The sequence below is a fragment of the Narcine bancroftii genome, chromosome 1 (assembly GCF_036971445.1).
Source record: "Narcine bancroftii isolate sNarBan1 chromosome 1, sNarBan1.hap1, whole genome shotgun sequence".
Taxonomy (NCBI): Eukaryota; Metazoa; Chordata; class Chondrichthyes; order Torpediniformes; family Narcinidae; genus Narcine; species Narcine bancroftii.
The window spans coordinates 387,264,015-387,282,283 of record NC_091469.1 but is presented as its reverse complement, the minus strand read 5'-3'; the positions used below and the strand labels follow the sequence as shown (position 1 = coordinate 387,282,283).

The window sequence follows — 18,269 nt, the reverse complement described above, 5'->3', positions numbered from 1 at the left end:
TTACTTTAACAGTTCTAAGCGCACGTGTATGGAATGTGTGGGCAAGTTCAGAAAAGTTCTTGGGTTCACGGTCCAATCTCACTTCTCATTCTTTCAAGTTCACTGGTTGCAGGTCAATTCTTATACTGTGCACAGGATGTACAAAGTTAACCAGGCTTTGGTGGTCGAAAGGTAAATGGTTACCACTCAGGAAGGTTCTTATTGGTTTTCAGAGAGAGATTAGTTGTTCCAGGAGTCACAGCTTCACATGTTCCATCTTGATATATGTAAATACATCTGCTGCTTGATATGTAATATGCACTCCAATTTACAGGAATTCATGCACAAGCAATGTTCATTATTCTTTTGAAATGCACAACTTTGTAGATAATCTTAATGCAACAGATCCAGGTGTCACTCTGCTTTAAGAGCACAGGAACTTCAATGCTTTGACATTGACCTCACTGACCTGAAAGAACAAAATGGATAGGTCTTATCTTCAGAGGGGAAATTAGACAAAAAATCTTTTCTTTTGGGGGTGGGGGAGCTCTGCCCTCAAATATGAGCTAGTCTGTCATCACTATGGGTTAAGTGAATACTTTGTGATCTCTTGAATGCAGAAAAAGGGCACGACAGTCAACAGCAGTTGTAGCTTCTACACTTGAAGCTGCAAAGTAGGCCAGGAAGAATGGCTATTCAAATCTAGTGTGAGTGCCCGTCCATGTGCCTGAGAGAGACAAATTGATCTTCCTTAGCAAAGCTCATTCCCAAATTTCTCCTGATATGCTTGGAGTGTGGTCTTGAAATCAACTGCCTTGTTTCAACAGAAAAACAAGCCCAAGCTCATGGCAGCACTTCCAGTCCAAGTACTGGCCCCTGTTGGGCTCTGTCATTGAGAGTGCACAGATATCCGGATCACCTGCACTGTAACAGGTACCAATGATGTTGGCCAAACAGTATGTTTTAATATAGCAAAGAGTGATACATAACCAATATTTCAGGCTCAAGTACTTCATCAAGGTTTATCTTTGCTATATAAAGGACCCTGTTTGACCTGCTGAGTTTCTCCACTGTTGTGTTTTTACTTCAACTACAGTTCTGGAGGCCTTCGTGTTTTACCAATTATGTTGTCTCATTCAGATTCCTTCCCCCCCTCCCCGCCCCCCCACCAAACTATATGCAAGTTCCCACTAAAAAAAAATTTCAACAATCACAAAAAATACCTGTTGAGAGACAGCATTCCACAGTCAATCAACAGGAACTACTCAGCCCCCACAGCCTTGATGTTCATCCTGACTGGAAGACAAAAAGACTGTGGTGCTTGTAAGAGTGGGGTTTATTGGTGTCTGAATTATTATAATTCACAATAAACTGTGATTATATTTAGCAAACACCAGGAACCATGTTCCTGCTATGTTCTGTTTCTGATGACTTTAAAATATGCACAAATAACAGCTGCATACATTCCAACTTGCATCAGGTTGAAATCTGACCCGGTTTCCTTCGCACTATTTGATACAGTAATGCTGTACCCTCTTGAAGCCTATGAATTTATTATTTGACATATCCAAGAATATCAGCCATCATTCAGTGGGGAGAGTTTTTTTTTTCTCTGACAGGAGAGTGAAGTTGAGGCTTGTTACAAAGATTTGAGCACTTGAATCTAGGGTGTCACTCTGGCGTGGGCAAGTCATGGTTTTGGAGATGTCACCTTGTCGATTTGAGCACTTGAATCTAGGTTGCCACTCTGGCGTGGGTAAGCCATGGTTTTGGAGATGTCACCTTGTCGATTTGAGCATTTGAATCTAGGTTGCCACTCTGGTGTGGGTATGTCATGGTTTTGGAGGTTTTACTTTGTAGATCTTGCAAGTTGTATGTAAGAATTTTTGTACATTTTACAGGATATGACAAACTTGCATTTAAAACATTGAATATTAAACATGATTAAATAGAAACCCGCTTAATCCCCATTCCTATATGGAAGATTCAACAGATTTAGTTTGAAGGTATTAATGTATTTTATGTATAGCAGGTACGGGCAGCAAGGTACAAATGTGGTACTCGAGTACAAGAAATGCAGGAAAACAAAGAGGGAAATCAGGAGCTTTGGTAAGAACATCTTCATCAGTACTGGAGCACAACAGGGCTCTGTACGTAGCGCCCTGCTCCACTTACTTTACACCTACAACTGTATGGCTCAGTAATGACAACAACACCAGTTGCAAATCTGCTGAAGATTCCATGGTAATAGGTTGTATAAAAAGGGGTGATGAGGTAGCTTTAAAACTTGGCAGAATGGTGGGTACTAACTGCACACCCACATTCACTGTCTCCAAAACCAAGGAGCTGATTGTGAATTTTAAGAAGGGAAAACCAGAGGTGTACGATCCAGTGATCATTAGGGGATCAAAGGAGGAGAGTGTGAGCAAATTTAAATTCCTGCGAGTCGCTATCGCAGAGGATCCTTCCTGGACCCAACACCCAGAGGTGTACAATCCAAAGATCATTAGGGGATCAAAGGAGGAGAGTGTGAGCAAATTTAAATTCCTGCGAGTCGCTATCGCAGAGGATCCTTCCTGGACCCAACACCCAGAGGTGTACAATCCAAAGATCATTAGGGGATCAAAGGAGGAGAGTGTGAGCAAATTTAAATTCTTGCGAGTCGCTATCGCAGAGGATCCTTCCTGGACCTAACACCCAGAGGTGTACAATCCAAAGATCATTAGGGGATCAAAGGAGGAGAGTGTGAGCAAATTTAAATTCCTGCGAGTCGCTATCGCAGAGGATCCTTCCTGGACCCAACACCCAGCGGTATACAATCCAAAGATCATTAGGGGATCAAAGGAGGAGAGTGTGAGCAAATTTAAATTCCTGCGAGTCGCTATCGCAGAGGATCCTTCCTGGACCCAACACCCAGAGGTGTACAATCCAAAGATCATTAGGGGATCAAAGGAGGAGAGTGTGAGCAAATTTAAATTCCTGCGAGTCGCTATCGCAGAGGATCCTTCCTGGACCCAACACCCAGCGGTATACAATCCAAAGATCATTAGGGAATCAAAGGAGGAGAGTGTGAGCAAATTTAAATTCCTGCGAGTCGCTATCGCAGAGGATCCTTCCTGGACCCAACACCCAGAGGTGTACAATCCAAAGATCATTAGGGGATCAAAGGAGGAGAGTGTGAGCAAATTTAAATTCCTGCGAGTCGCTATCGCAGAGGATCCTTCCTGGACCCAACACCCAGCGGTATACAATCCAAAGATCATTAGGGGATCAAAGGAGGAGAGTGTGAGCAAATTTAAATTCCTGCGAGTCGCTATCGCAGAGGATCCTTCCTGGACCCAACACCCAGAGGTGTACAATCCAAAGATCATTAGGGGATCAAAGGAGGAGAGTGTGAGCAAATTTAAATTCCTGCGAGTCGCTATCGCAGAGGATCCTTCCTGGACCCAACACCCAGAGGTATACAATCCAAAGATCATTAGGGGATCAAAGGAGGAGAGTGTGAGCAAATTTAAATTCCTGCAAGTCACTATTTTGGAGGTTCTTTCCTGGACCCAATACACTAATGTCATCTTGAAGAAAACACACCAGTGCCCAGCAATCATCAAGGATCCATACCACCTAGCACATGCTTTGTTCTCACCTTTGCCATCAGGAAAGAGGCCACAAGACACTTACCACCAGGTTCAGGAACAATTGCTACCCCTGCACCATCAGACTCAACTCAATCAGGGACTCATTTAAGGATGCATGCTTTGCATATTATTTATTACTGAATATTTTTTTCTATATTATTGTCCATTTGTTTATACAGCTTATACGTGATTTTTTTGAGTACAGTTTTTTGTACGACTGACAAGTAGAAATTCTGCCTGGCCCACAGGAAAAAGAATCTTGGGGTTGTGTGTAATGCCATGTATGTACTCTCAGAATAAATCTGAACTTTGAAAAGAAGGCGTGAGGTGGCTTGAGCAGACAAGGTGAAGGGAAATCCTAATGGCTTGCAAGGGACAAACTGGTCCTATTGAAGACCAGAGAGGTCATTTATGCATGCAACCAAAAGAGATGGGAAACCTTGAATGGATTTTGTGCATATGAACCATATAGAGGAGGAGGAGGTGCTTGTTGTCTTAAGGCAAATTAAGGTGGATAAATCCCCAGTGCCTACCTCAGACCTTGAGGTAGGCTAGTACAAAATTCCAAGAGCCTTGGAAGTGGTTTTTAAAATGTCCTTGGCTACAAATGAGGTGCCAGAGGAATAGAGAAAACTAATGTTTTGTTGATTAAGGAAGGCTCTAAGAATAATCTGGGTAATTATATGGCAGCAAGATGTTATTAATTATGGGAAGTTACTGGAGCTATCTTAAGAGACTAAATATACAAGTTCTTGGTTACAGAGACTGATTAGGGATAGTTAACATGGCTTTGTGCATGACATGTCTAACCAATCTTGTAGACTTTTTTTGGAGGAGGTTACCAGAAAAGTTCATGAAAGAAGGTAGTGGATGTAGTCTCCATGGTTGTTGTTAAGGCATTTGGCAAAGTCCTGCATAGGAGGTTAGTCAAGAAGGTTCAGTCGTTCTGTATTCAGGATGAAGTAGTAAATTAGATTAGACAGTCTTTGCTGAAGAGACCAGAGAGTGGTAGTGGATAACTGCCTGTCTAACTGGAGGTCTGTGATCAGTGGTGTGCCTCAAGGAGCAGTGGTGGGTCCATATCAGTGATCTTGATGATAATGTGGTAAATTAGATCAACAAATTTGCAGATCACATTAGATTGTGGGTATTAGTGGTCAGCGCTGAAGGCTTTCAAAGTTTGCAGCAGGATCTGGAAAAATTGACTGCAAAATGGCCGATTAAAGCAGACAAGTGAGAGGTGTTGCACTTTGGGAGGACAAACCAGAATGATGACTTTCACAGTAAATGGCAGGGCACTATAATGTGGTAGAACCAAAGAATCTTGGAAACAGATACAAAATACAGATACAGCTCATCTCAGTGTAGAGCACACCTTACCCACGACTCCTCCAGCAATGTCCACAGTAACAATCCAGTGTGGAGTGATGTCCAGGACTTGGACCAAGAGGCAGAGAAAGCAATGTGGGATTCTTCAATGTTTTATACTCTTCTGAGCTGGGCATCTGGCTAATGATGATACTGAATCATTTAAATGAGCCAATGGCAAGGTGTACACTAATAGGTGGCCAGAGTCCACCCTTAGTGCACACCTTTGGCAGATGATGTGACTTCTAAACAGGTTCCAGACAGGAGGCCATGTGTTCCTCCATAATTCACATAACCAAGATGATCAGACATTGAGTTGAATATCACAGGTTCAGAGTTTCTGTAGGGATTTTCACTGGTACATGTAATCACCTTAGCCTTTGGAGAATTATATAATGCTCTTATCTAATTTGTCAGAATTCCAAAAACCTTCAGTACTTTAATAATACCATTCTAATCTATCAAACACCTTTTCTGTATCAAAAGCTAAAGCCACCGATGATATTTTTCTTTTCTGAGCCATAACTATTAGACTTTAAAATCTAACAATATTATCCACTGATCTTCTATTTTTAATAAAACCTTTTTGGTCCATATTAATTAATTTGGGTAAACATTTAGCTAATCTATAAGATACATGATAAAGAACATAAAATTAGTATTTTTACAGATAATATACATCTTACAATTTCTGAAAGCTCATTAAAAAAGTAAATGATTGATTGGCAGAGTATGGGTTAGTGTCACGTTACAAAGTATTGATAAAAGTGAAGTGATTCCCAATGATCAAGACAGATTATGTTCAAGTTAAAAAAAAAGGACATTTAAATGGCAGAATGGCGCAATATTTAGGAATGTTGATAAGAATTTAAATAATTTATTTAAATTAAACTACATACCTTTATTGAGGAAAATTAAAGAAGATTTATGAAGATGGAAAGATTTGCCAATTTCTTTAATAGGAAGGATTAATTGGGTGAAGATGAATTATATCAATAATGTTTTTTCAGGATTTAAACAAAAGTGAAAGATTTATTTGGAGGGATGAAATGCCTCAGATAGCATTGGAAAAATTAACATGGAAATTTGATCAAGGGGGACTTTGATTGTCTAAATTTAAACATTATTATAAAGCAGCTCAACTTAGATTTGTGTCTTCTTATCAGACCGATGAAAAGATTGCAGGGGTGCAAATCAAAATGAGTAAAATAGGAGAAAGTAATTCTAAGCATATAAATGGCATGAGGGGTTATTAAAGGAAAATCAGATCCACCAATTTTGAAGCATAAACTCAAAAGTATGGAATGGAGAACATGTAGAAGGAGGAATGGAGAATTATCGGTTGGCTAAAATGATATTAAATCAAAATCCTTTAATTCCTTTTATGGCGAAGCCAAGCCAAAGAAGAAGAAAAAAAGTGAACCGGTGTGGACTCGAAAGGCCAATGTGGCCTGTTTCCGCTCCGTAAATGGTTATATGGTTAAAAATCATTATTTTGATGTTTGGTATAATTGTGGAATTTAAAAAAGGATTTTAAAAACTTTTGATCAATTGAAAGTATAATAACTTTTTTTATTATCAATTTAAATCATATTTAAAAAAGAAAATTAGGGATGAATTTTAAATTCCTAGAACAAAGTCCATTTGAATATCTAATAATGGATATGTTTATTGAAAGATTTATTACTAATATGAATATCAAATTACTAGAGTATTCAGAAAAAAGATTTATTCAAATCCAAATCTAGATGAGAAAAAGATTTAAATATACTGTTTCAAGAAGTAGTATGGTCAAAATTATGCTATGAAAGTGTAACTAATACAATTAATGTTAGATATCAAATGGTACAATTTAATTTTTTACATCAATTATATTATACTCTATACAAATTGCATGCACTTCATCTGAGTTGTTCTGATCAATGTTTTAGATGTAATAAAGAAGTAGGATCTGCATGCAGTCTGGCAATGTGAAAAGGTAAATAAGTTTTGGAAGGATAAAAGTATTTTATTGGGACAAGTTTTGAAGAAGCAAATTTTGAAGGATCCCAGAGTATTTTTATTGGGAGATATGACCCAATTGAAGTTGGATATTTATCAAAATGAGTTTTTAAAGTCTAACAATAGCAAATAAATCAAGCTGTAACATGGAAATCTGGTGATATTGTGGGGTTGAATAGATGGCGAACAAAATTCTTAAATTGTATACCATTAGAGAGAATAATGTAGAATTTATGAAATCAACCAGAAAAATTTGATAAGATTGGGAACCCTTCATGGATTTTATTGCTAAGACTTTATCTCCAGCCTCTACCGCGTCCCCATCCAACCCACCCTAGTCATGGTTTAAAATTGTTATGTAAACTGCAATTAATTAATTACAAGATATAGGTTTATTAGACAGGCTTTTTCTTTTTTCCCTACTCTTTTGGGGAGGAAGAGGGTGGGTGAGGGGAGAAAATACATAAAACTATTTTTGTATTGTTTTTAATCATTTTTATGCTTTGGATAAATACGGTTTATGTCTTGACACAAATGGAAAACAATTTTTTTAAAAAATTCATAACTGAGCCATTGGTGAATCAAAAGCTTGACTACCAAAATAGACCATCAAGTCATTTACATTATAGCTATTTAAAGTCCCACTGGCTGTATTTCCTGCATTTATAGTAGTGACTGCTCTTTAACAGGAAGACTTGCTTTGAATTAATGAAGTTCTTTTGCATGAATTAAACAAATTCTATCTTTTTGTAAGGTTCTGCATCTGGAAGCAATGGTCATCATGACTAGCTAATACTTGTCTCCTTCCAGCTGGTGCAGTACGATGTCTTTGGAAACCAAATACCGATTTTTGTTGCTGTATGCCTCTCAAAAAGGTCAAGCAAAAGCAATTGCTGAAGAAATTAGTGAAAAAGCTAATGAAAAAGGATTTTTTGCTGATTTATATTGTCTGAGCCAATTGGAAAAGGTAACTAAATATAATCTTTTGATATTTATTGAATTGTATTTGTTTTGTAAAAGGGGAATGTTCTTGGACTAGTGCTTTGATGATGTACTCTCGGCAGATATCTTGATGACAACACAAAGATAGATATTTGTATTTGAGAGTCATATTAAAAATTATGACAAGCTCTTGAGGAACAGACGTAGAACAAAAAAATTACAGCACAGTACAGGCCCTTCAGCCAACAACGTTGTGCGACATTTGTAAAATTCTGCCAGAACAATCTGTTTTTTCTACCTTGCATGCATAATCCTCTATTTACCTTACATCCATATGCCTACTTAAGAGTCCTTTGAATGTGCCTATTGTACCAGCCCCCACCACTCTGCATAGAAAAAACTGACCTCTGACATCTCCCTAACTTTCTTCCATTCACCATACAGAACTCTCCTCTGGTATTTTCTGTCATTAAAAAGATGCTGGCTGTCCACCATATCCAAGCCCCACAATCTTGTAGACCTCTATTAAGTCACTTCTCATTCCATCCCTGCTTCAAAGAGAAAATTCCCCAGCTGTCAACCTTATTTCATAAGACATGTTCTCCATTTCAGGCAACATCCTGGTAAATCTCCTTTGCACCCTTTCTAAATCTACATCCTTTTTATAATGAAGTAAAACTCCAAGTGTGGTTTAACTGGAGTTTTAAAGAGTTCCAACCTCAAATTCAAGCTTGGCTCTTAAATACAACCTCCAAACTAATGAATGCCAACCTGCCATATGCCTCCATTTAAAAAAAAATTTAATTTTTTAAAAAATTTTTCACACTATAAACCATATCAACCAAAATATGTACAAATGCTTCTCATTAAATTTACACAGTGGTCTTTTCTCCATTTTTTCCCCCTTTCCCTCCCTCCCCTCTACCCACCCCCCTCCAAAAACCCATATTCAACATAATACAATAAAACCATAAAACAATATCTTCACACAAAGGAAAATAAACAAGAAAAATGCTTCATCTATTTATTACACACTGAATCTAGTAGTTTTGTCTTATTATTTTCATTCTCATTTTAGGGGATGGAGGTCATATCTCTCTGATATGTTCCATGTATGGTTCCCAAATTTGTTCAAACATTGTGACTTTATTTTTAAAATTATGTTATTTTTTTTCCAATGGAATACATTTATTCATTTCCATGTACCATTGCTGTATACTCATGCTCTCTTCAATTTTCCAAGTTGACATTATACATTGTTTTGCTATCACTAAGGCTATCATAATGAATTTTTTTTGCACTTTATCCAATTTGAGGCCTAATTCTCTACTTCTTATGTTACTTAAAAGGAATATCTCTGGTTTTTTTTGTTTGTTATTTTTTGTAGTTTTATTGAGTATCTGATTTAGTTCTTCCCAAAACGTATTCACTTTCATACATGCCCAAGTTGCATGTAATGTTGTTCCCATTTCCTCTTACAGCAAAAACATCCATCCAATAATGTTGAATCCCTTTTTTTTTAATTTTAAGGAGTAAAATTTACCCTGTGTAACCAATTATACTGTATCATGTGTAACATTGTGTTTATTGTATTCTTCATAGTTCCAGAACATAACTTTTCCCATACTTCACTTTTTATCTTTATGTTTAGATCTTTTTCCCCACTTCTGCTTAGGTTTATAGTTTATTTCATTTTCCTTAAATTGCAGCTTAATGTACATGTCAGTTATAAATCTTTTAATTATCATTGTGTCTGTAATCACATATTCAAAGCTGCTTCCTTCTGGTAATCTCAGTCTGTTTCCCAATTTATCCTTTAAATAAGCTTTCAATTGATGATATGCAAACATTGTACCATGAGTTATTCCATATTTGTACTTCAGCTGTTCAAATGTTAATAAATTGTTTCCCAAAAAACAATTTTCTATTTTTTTGATTCTTTTTCTCTCCCATTCTCTCAAGGAAAGGTTGTCTATTGTCAAAGGGATTCGCGGATTTTGCGTCAATAATAATTTTGGTATTTGTTAATTCATTTTTTTCCTTTCTAAGTGGATCTTCTTCCATGTATTAAATGATGCAGTACGAGTGAGTTTTTATATTGCCCCAGCTTTTCATCTCACTTATAAAGTATATGTTCCGGTACCTTCTCCCCTATTTTACCTAGTTCTATCTTCGAACAGTCTGGTTTTTCCCTTGTCTGATAAATACCTTAATTGTGCAGCTCTATAACAATTTCTAAAATTTGGTAAATGCAAACCACCTTGATTATACCTCTCTGCTAATTTATCTAACGCTACCCTTGGTTTCCTCCCTTTCCACAAAAATTTCCTTATTATTTTCTTTAGTTCATTAAAGAATTTTTCTGTTAAAGGAATTGGTAATGTTTGAAATAAGTATTGCATCCTTGGGAACAGGTTCATTTTAATACAGTTTATCCTCCCAATCAATATTAGCGGTAATTCTTTCCAATGTTCTAAGTCTTCCTGCAATTTGTTTATTAGTGGCTGATAATTTAGTTTGTACAAGTGGCTTAAGTTATTATCCAACCCGATCAGATTGCTTGTGCTTGCCATTTAAATGGTGATTCTTTTTTAAAATTCTGTATAGTCTGCGTTACTCATTGGCATCACTTCACTTTTATTTGCATTGATCTTGTACCCCAATATTTCTCCATATTCCTTCAATTTCTTATATAATTCTTTTACTGATACCTCTGGTTCTGTTAGGTATACTATGATGTCATCTGCAAATAAGCTGATTTTATACTCTTCCTTTATTTTTAATCCCTTTTATTTTATTTTCTATTCTTATCAGTTCTTCCAAAGGTTCTATTGCTAAGGCGAACAATGAGGGGGATAGTGGACATCCCTGTCTAGTTGACCTACTTAATTTAAAGCAACTCGATACTTATCCATTTACTGCTACCTTCGCCAATGGTCCATTATACAATGCTTTAATCCAATTTATATATTTTTCTGGTAGATTGAACTTCTGTAATACTTTAAATAAGTAATTCCACTCTACTCTGTCAAAGGCTTTTTCTGCATCTAGAGCAACAGCCACTGTTGGTTTCTTATTTCTTTGAACTGCGTGGATTAGATTAATAAGTTTACAGACATTGTCTGCTGTTTGTCTTTTCTTAATAAATCCAGTTTGATCTTGTTTTACTATTTTAGGTACACAATCAGCTAATCTGTTTACTAATAATTTCGCTATTATCTTATAGTCTGAGTTAAGTAGAGATATTGGTCTATATGATGCTGGTGTTAATGGATCCTTCCCCATCTTTGGTATTACTGTAATTATTGCTGTCTTACATGAATCTGGTAGTTTTGTGTTTTTTCTATCTGGTTCATTACATCCAGGAGAGGAGGAATTAATAATTCTTTAAATGTTTTATAAAATTCTATTGGAAATCCATCCTGTCCTGGTGTTTCCATATGCCTCCTTAACCACCCTATCAACTTGTGTGGCGACCTTGAGGGACCTATGGATTTGGACCCCAAAATCTGTTCTTCCACACTAATAAAATCCGGCCATTAACCACATATTCCATAATTCTTTGACCTTCCAAAGTACATCACTTCAGTTATCCAGATTGAACACCATCTACCACTTCTCCATCTAACTCTGCATCCTGAATATATCTTGTTGTAAACTGACAACCTTCTACACTTTTCTCACCACCACCAACCCTGGTATCAATTGCAAATTTTCTAACCCTCCCCTCCATTTCTTCACCAGTCATTTTAAATTTTTTTAGATATATATAATAAAAAAATCTCAAAGAGCAACTGCAGAACACCACTAACCATTGTCCTCCAGGAAGAATACATTCCACTGACTACTGGTACCCTCTGTCTTTTGCAGTCCAGCTAATCCAGACATTTACTTTCTAAAACTTGTGTACACTTTGTTCTTCCTCTGGACTCGTTGTTGCAGCTCTTGTCAACCATGGCTTCTTTACCCTGTAATCTTTTCTGCCTCAGCAGACCTATCCAGGACACCACGCATGTAGTCTGTAAACATCCTCCACATTTCTGCTGTGCATTTCCCTGAGAATATCTGTTCGCAATTTACTCTCCCACATTCCACTCAGTAATAGAAATAGCAAAAATATGTCAGTCATTTTGTGCTCCTCATTGCCTCAAAATAATGGATGAACTTCTGTGTGAATATTGATTTGGGACTCTATGCTTGTAAAGATGTGGAGTCAAAGTTTCACAGAACAAAAACTGGCTCTTTGGCCTTGCTTGTCCATGTCAATCAAGTTGTCAACCTCAGCTTGCATTTGGCTCATTTCTCTTTAAACCTTTCCTATCCATGTAGTTGTACAAATGTCTTTTAACCTTTAAAATTGTAACACCCCCCCCCATCACTTTCTTTAGCTGTTCATTTCATCTTTCCAGCAGCCTCTATATGAATAAAGTACCCCTCCAGCCCCCTTTAAACCTCTGTAGCTATTTATTTAATGTCTTTTCCAAATGATGATACTTCTGACAATGTAGCACTCCCTCCAGACTACACCAATATCATCAGATTAGATTGGGACAAGTGAACTAAAGATCAGTAGGAAACATCCAGGGAGTAGTGATCAATTGGATCATAAGAACTAGATTAATAATGCAGGAGTGGAAAGGAGAAATTAAAAAATAGCTTCCAAGTTGGAGAAAGCTTTACTTCAGTTCATTAAAAGGACCTGGCCAAAATAAATTGACCTAAAAGATGGGATGGAGCAGGAGTTTTTTATGAATTGAGACAGAAGGCTTGTCTGTAACACAAAATAAATGTGTTTTTATGGACTACCAAAAAAGGGGATGCTGCCAAAATCTTAGTAGGAAGGTGTGATAAACCACTGTATGTATATGTTTGTCTGTTCAGGCACACCTATTGGCCAACTGTGGCTCCTCCCATAGACTCCAGAATGTTTCACAGCCCCCTGCCAAGTGCAGAACAGTCAAGCAGCATGGATGTGCTTTTGTTCTAAAGTTAATAAAAGCCCATCAGTTTGTTCAACTTCAATCTTTTGGAATTATTGATGGTGCATCAGAAGGTTTACACATAAATGCTGGAGAAACTCAGTAAGTTACTTGGCATTCTCTATGCAAGAAAGATAGATATATAACAAGCATTTCAAGCCTGAACCCTTTGTCAGGTATGAACAAAAAGCCTGAATAAAATGGTGGGGGAAGGGCAGGGAGAGGAGCACAGGCCCACTGATAAGAGGCCATCAGTGGATAGAGCTGTATCTGTTCCCAAGAGGAGATCTTTCAGTCCAGATCATCTGAAATGTCTTCCTTCCACAAATTTGGCAGAGAGTAGTCCATACCGGAAACAAGCTGCCAGAGGAAGCAAGAGACAGGCACATTATAGGCACTTGGACAGATGCATGAAAGGCTTAGAAGGATATGGACCAAATGCAGACAAATTAAACTAGCCCAGAATGTCAGCTTGGTTAACGTTGACAAGTTGGACTGGAGGACTTATTCTGTACCGACTCTTGAATATTACAAACATTTATACTCTAATATGACCACTGGTTTCTGTTCATTAGACAACTTTTACCCCTTACTAACTTCTGGTATTACTCTACTGTAGTAGAGAATTTTATCTGATGTTCCCATGCAAACTACACTTTAAACATCACTATTCTTTTAATTCTGGATGAGCTTACTTTAGAACATCACAATAGCACTCAGGATGTTCTACGAATGATTCCTCGTAAATTGTCCCTCTGAACTCTCCACTTATGATCCAAATCCTACTCCTATGACAATTTAACTGTCTGTCTTCCCTGTTATTTATATCACCTTCCATCCTGTTTGTCTAATGTACTGCAGAACACAAGAAATAGAAACTGGTATAGGCCACTGGATCCCTCAAGTCTGCTCTCATTCAATTTGATCTATGCTGGCCTCGAGACTTCTCTAATGATTGTTCCCCATATTACTTTGATCTTTTAAATAATTATCCAATTCCACCTTAAGTGTATATAAAGTCATGTCAGTCTGGGAATGGGAAGTGGAATTAAAATGGCTGGCCACTGGGCAATCCAGGCTGATGCAGCAGATATAATGGAGATTCTCAACAAAGCAATTTTCCCCAAGTCTGTGTCCAGTCTCCCCAGTGTAGAGGAGGTTGTACCAGGATCACTGGATGCAGTAAATTATACCTGCAGCTTCACAGGTGAAGTGCTGCCTCACCTCAAAGGGGTTTTTGTGGCTCTGAGTGGTGATGAGGGAGGAAGTGTAGGTTTGGGTGTTCCAGGGATAAGTCCTGGGTGGAGGGGGGGAAATTGGTGGGAGGGGTCATGGACAAGGGAGTCTTGGGGACTGTTTCACTAAGCATTTATGCAATATCCACCATGGCCATCCCAAGCTCACTTGCTATTTCAACTCCCACACCAACCTGCCTGATCTTGGCCTTCTCCATGGCCAGAGTGAGGCAAGTTTCCAGTTTCAGGTAAAGAGCCCTTGCTCTCTTATCCCCAGCTACTTGCATTCTTTCCCCTTCCTCCATTTTTTTCCTCTCCCATCCACTCCACCCTTTCTCATCCCCTACCTCTCTGGTTCCATTATCTTCCACCCATGTTTTCCCTAGGTTCTCCTCCAGGTCAATCTGATCCCATCTGTCTTTCCCTCTTGGATCTTCGAGGATGTGCAGCGATGGAGTAATGGAAGTTCAGGTGAATAAATCGTTGAAGGAGACAGGGGATGTTGAAAGAGTGGTTAATAAAGAGTGGGATTCATATATAAAGCAGCAAAGTAATGTCAAATTGGTCGAAGCACTGGATTGACCAATTCTGGCATCTAGATCCTGAAAAGGGTTTAGAAGAAAATTGGTTGAATGGTTCCAGGAGTCATGGATTTCAGGTACAAGATCAGGGTGGAGAAGCTGGGTTTGTTCATGGGAAAATAATGAAAGTAGAAAGGAGATTTGATAAAGGTGTACAAATCATAATTTGTTTAAATAGGATATGTGTCATTCGGTGAACATAAAATGTGTTCCTGGGTGGGAAATGTTCTGAATTCTATATATTTATATTAACAATTGTACCTATAATTTATGGTACTTTTAAAAAATATTTGTTCTTTAACTCTTGGACATTCTAGTTTCGGGTGGTTTCAAGAACTAGGGGACATGTATGGCAAAAAAAAGGGGAAGATGCATGAAGGAGTGTGGAAAATCCATTTTCTTCAGAGAATTGTGATCTGGAACTTGTTGCCTGAAGACCAGTGAAAGCAAAATAATTTGGGGCTTTCAAAAGGGAAAAAGTTGTAAATCGCACCGACAAGATTGTTCTGCATGGAGGCGTCATAAATTTGACAGGATAGTAATCTTCAGTTGCATAATACCTTGATTATATGATTGATCACTTGGAAGTAGTTGATAAGCAAAGTCAAGCACTTCCATTGAGCTGTGACAGATGCTAGATTTTCCATACAATGTTCGATAGATATCCTAAGTTCCCAATGCACTTATTATTGAAATGCAATTGGACACTCGATGGGCAATTACTTGAAGAAACTTATGTTTTATTTTTTTTGTTTCAATCTTATTTGATGGGAGATAGAAGTTTGGTGGTGAAAGAGTTCTTGTGCTTTGTAAGGATACAGCTGTTTTTTGGGCAAATCATTAAGCAATTACAGGCCTCAATGACTATTGCCCTGTGGCACTGACTGCCACTATTATGAAATGCTTTCAGCATCTGGCAATAAAATGCATCAAAACATCTCCCAGAGATGTTGGTCCCATTTCAATTTACCTATAGAGGAAACTGTTCCACTAACGATGCTCTAGCCTTGTCCCTTCATTCTGTCCTGACCCATCTGGACAGCAACACCTTATTCTCCAGGCTGCTGTCTATCGAGTTTGGCTTAGCGTTAATATGATCTTTTCCCAGAGGCTGGTGGAGAAACTGTCCTCATTAGAACTCAACTCCCCTCTGTAACTAATTTCTGAACTTCCAAACAGAAAGACCATAGTCTGTCTGGGTTGATAGCAATACATCAAACACTGTTGCACTGTGCACACCTCAGGGCTGTGTGCTCAGTCCATTCCTGTTCACACTACTTTATTGCCAGATCCAGCTGCAACAGTGTCATCAAGTTTGCAGATGACAACAGTAGTTCGCCTCATCTGAAACAATGATGGCTTGCACTAGAGAGATGCAAAATCTTGCAAAATGGTGCAAGTGTAACAACCCGAGTCGCAACGTGGACAAAATAAAGGAGATGATCGTGGTCTTCAGGAGGACGAGGAACAGCTACTCTCCTCTACACATCAACAAATCTGTAGCAGAGAGTTCAGAACACCAAGTTTCTTGGAGTAGTCTTAACTAGTGACCTATCATGGTCAGGAAGGCACAAGAGCAACTGCACTTCCTGAGAACTCAAGCAAGCAAGGCTACCAGCCACCATTATGTCAACCTTTTATAAAATCTCTATCGAGAGAATCCTGGTCTGCTGTATCACAGTGTGGTACAGGTGCTGCAAAGAAATGGATTGGAGGTCAATCCACAAGATCATGAGTGAAAGAGGATCACTGGAGTCTCCCTTCCTCTCTCATTGATGTGGTCTACTGGGATTGTTGCCTGAAGATGGTGTTCCGGGAGAGGAGGGGGGGTGGAGTGGGGTGTGGGGGGGGAAGAAGAGATATAGGAGTATTAGAACCAGCACCACCAGGCTGAGGAACAGCTTCTTTCCATAGGCAGAGTGTATGCTGAACGACCAAAGGAACTGCTTATGCTAACCATCAAAGGCTCTCATATTCATGAAACAATATTTATTTGTATCGATGAAATACTTGTCCTGTATATGCATTGTTTGTGTGTTGTCTTGTTATACATCTGTGTGCTTTGCACCAAGGACCGGAGAACACTTTCGTTGGGTTGTACTTGTGTAATCATATGACAAACTTGACTTTTGTCAAACAATTCCTTGTGTTGCAGTCCATCTTACTTGAACTATGCAATATAGTGTAATCTAACACATTAGTTCAAATTTAGTCCTTCAGTGGGCTGTCTTAAAATGGGTAAGTGTTGGATACAAGGTTGCAGTATTGATCACTGATTGACTTATCAATTCAATTTTTACTGTGACTCCCCACTGGGAATACAGTTGGTTTGAATTTGCAGTTTTATTTAAATGCTTTGCTGTTCATAAAGATGTTATGGAGTAGATTTTTAAAGGCATGTAGTTAAATCATGCTTAAAGATAGTTTACATCACTGTATATGTGTGATAAGCGTATACAGAGCCGTTGTCATACCCACACTCCTGTTCGGCTCCGAATCATGGGTCCTCTACCGGCACCACCTACGGCTCCTAGAACGCTTCCACCAGCGTTGTCTCCGCTCCATCCTCAACATCCATTGGAGCGCTCACACCCCTAACGTCGAGGTACTCGAGATGGCAGAGGTCGACAGCATCGAGTCCACGCTGCTGAAGATCCAGCTGCGCTGGATGGGTCACGTCTCCAGAATGGAGGACCATCGCCTTCCCAAGATCGTATTATATGGCGAGCTCTCCACTGGCCACCGTGACAGAGGTGCACCAAAGAAAAGGTACAAGGACTGCCTAAAGAAATCTCTTGGTGCCTGCCACATTGACCACCGCCAGTGGGCTGATAACGCCTCAAACCGTGCATCTTGGCGCCTCACAGTTTGGCGGGCAGCAGCCTCCTTTGAAGAAGACCGCAGAGCCCACCTCACTGACAAAAGGCAAAGGAGGAAAAACCCAACACCCAACCCCAACCAACCAATTTTCCCTTGCAACCGCTGCAATCGTGTCTGCCTGTCCCGCATCGGACTGGTCAGCCACAAACGAGCCTGCAGCTGACGTGGACTTTTTACCCCCTCCATAAATCTTCGTCCGCGAAGCCAAGCCAAAGAAGAAGAAGAAAGAAAGAAAGATATGTGTGAAAAAGAAAAAGTGTATATCATGGCTAATGTGATTTATGGTGTGAAAAATAAAAAATTAAAAAAAAAAGATAGTTTACAAAAGAACACTTAATATTTTGGTGCTAGTAATGTGAATTTTGTTCATTGTTGATTCTGATTGACAGCATTGATGCTTGAAGAAAATTAATTTCATTCTCTTATTATTCTTTCAGTTCAACCTAGAGAAAGAATGTGCTCCAGTTGTTATAATTACCTCTACTACTGGTAGTGGGGAACTTCCAGATACAGCAAAGATGTTTTTCAAGGAAGTCTGTGGCATTGCAGCTCCTCACCATTATGCACATATAAAATATGCATTATTAGGTAAGAAATGTCCCAAGTTTTATAACTGACTGTTAATAATTGTACTTGTAATGTATTGTACTCATTTAAAATGATTTATAC

At 38.6% G+C, this 18,269-nt stretch overlaps 1 protein-coding gene across 16 annotated transcripts in view; it reads left to right on the top strand.

Annotated features, from left to right (window-relative positions):
- The window catches only part of mtrr (5-methyltetrahydrofolate-homocysteine methyltransferase reductase), a 114,506-nt gene that overhangs the window by 781 nt on the left and 95,456 nt on the right, over positions 1–18,269 (top strand). For 8 of the 16 annotated variants that reach the window (XR_011349889.1, XR_011349888.1, XM_069913605.1 and 5 more), the window contains exons 2-3: positions 7,794–7,950; positions 18,038–18,188. Coding sequence is in view for 14 of the 16 variants with exons in the window: in XM_069913605.1 (XP_069769706.1) it covers positions 7,794–7,950; positions 18,038–18,188 (308 nt within the window). In the remaining 2 variants the exon portion in view is untranslated. Of the gene's footprint in view, positions 1–806; positions 913–2,008; positions 2,089–6,913; positions 6,961–7,737; positions 7,951–18,037; positions 18,189–18,269 lie in introns of those variants that run through there. The other 8 variants (XM_069913611.1, XM_069913607.1, XM_069913606.1 and 5 more) reach the window with 8 other exon arrangements.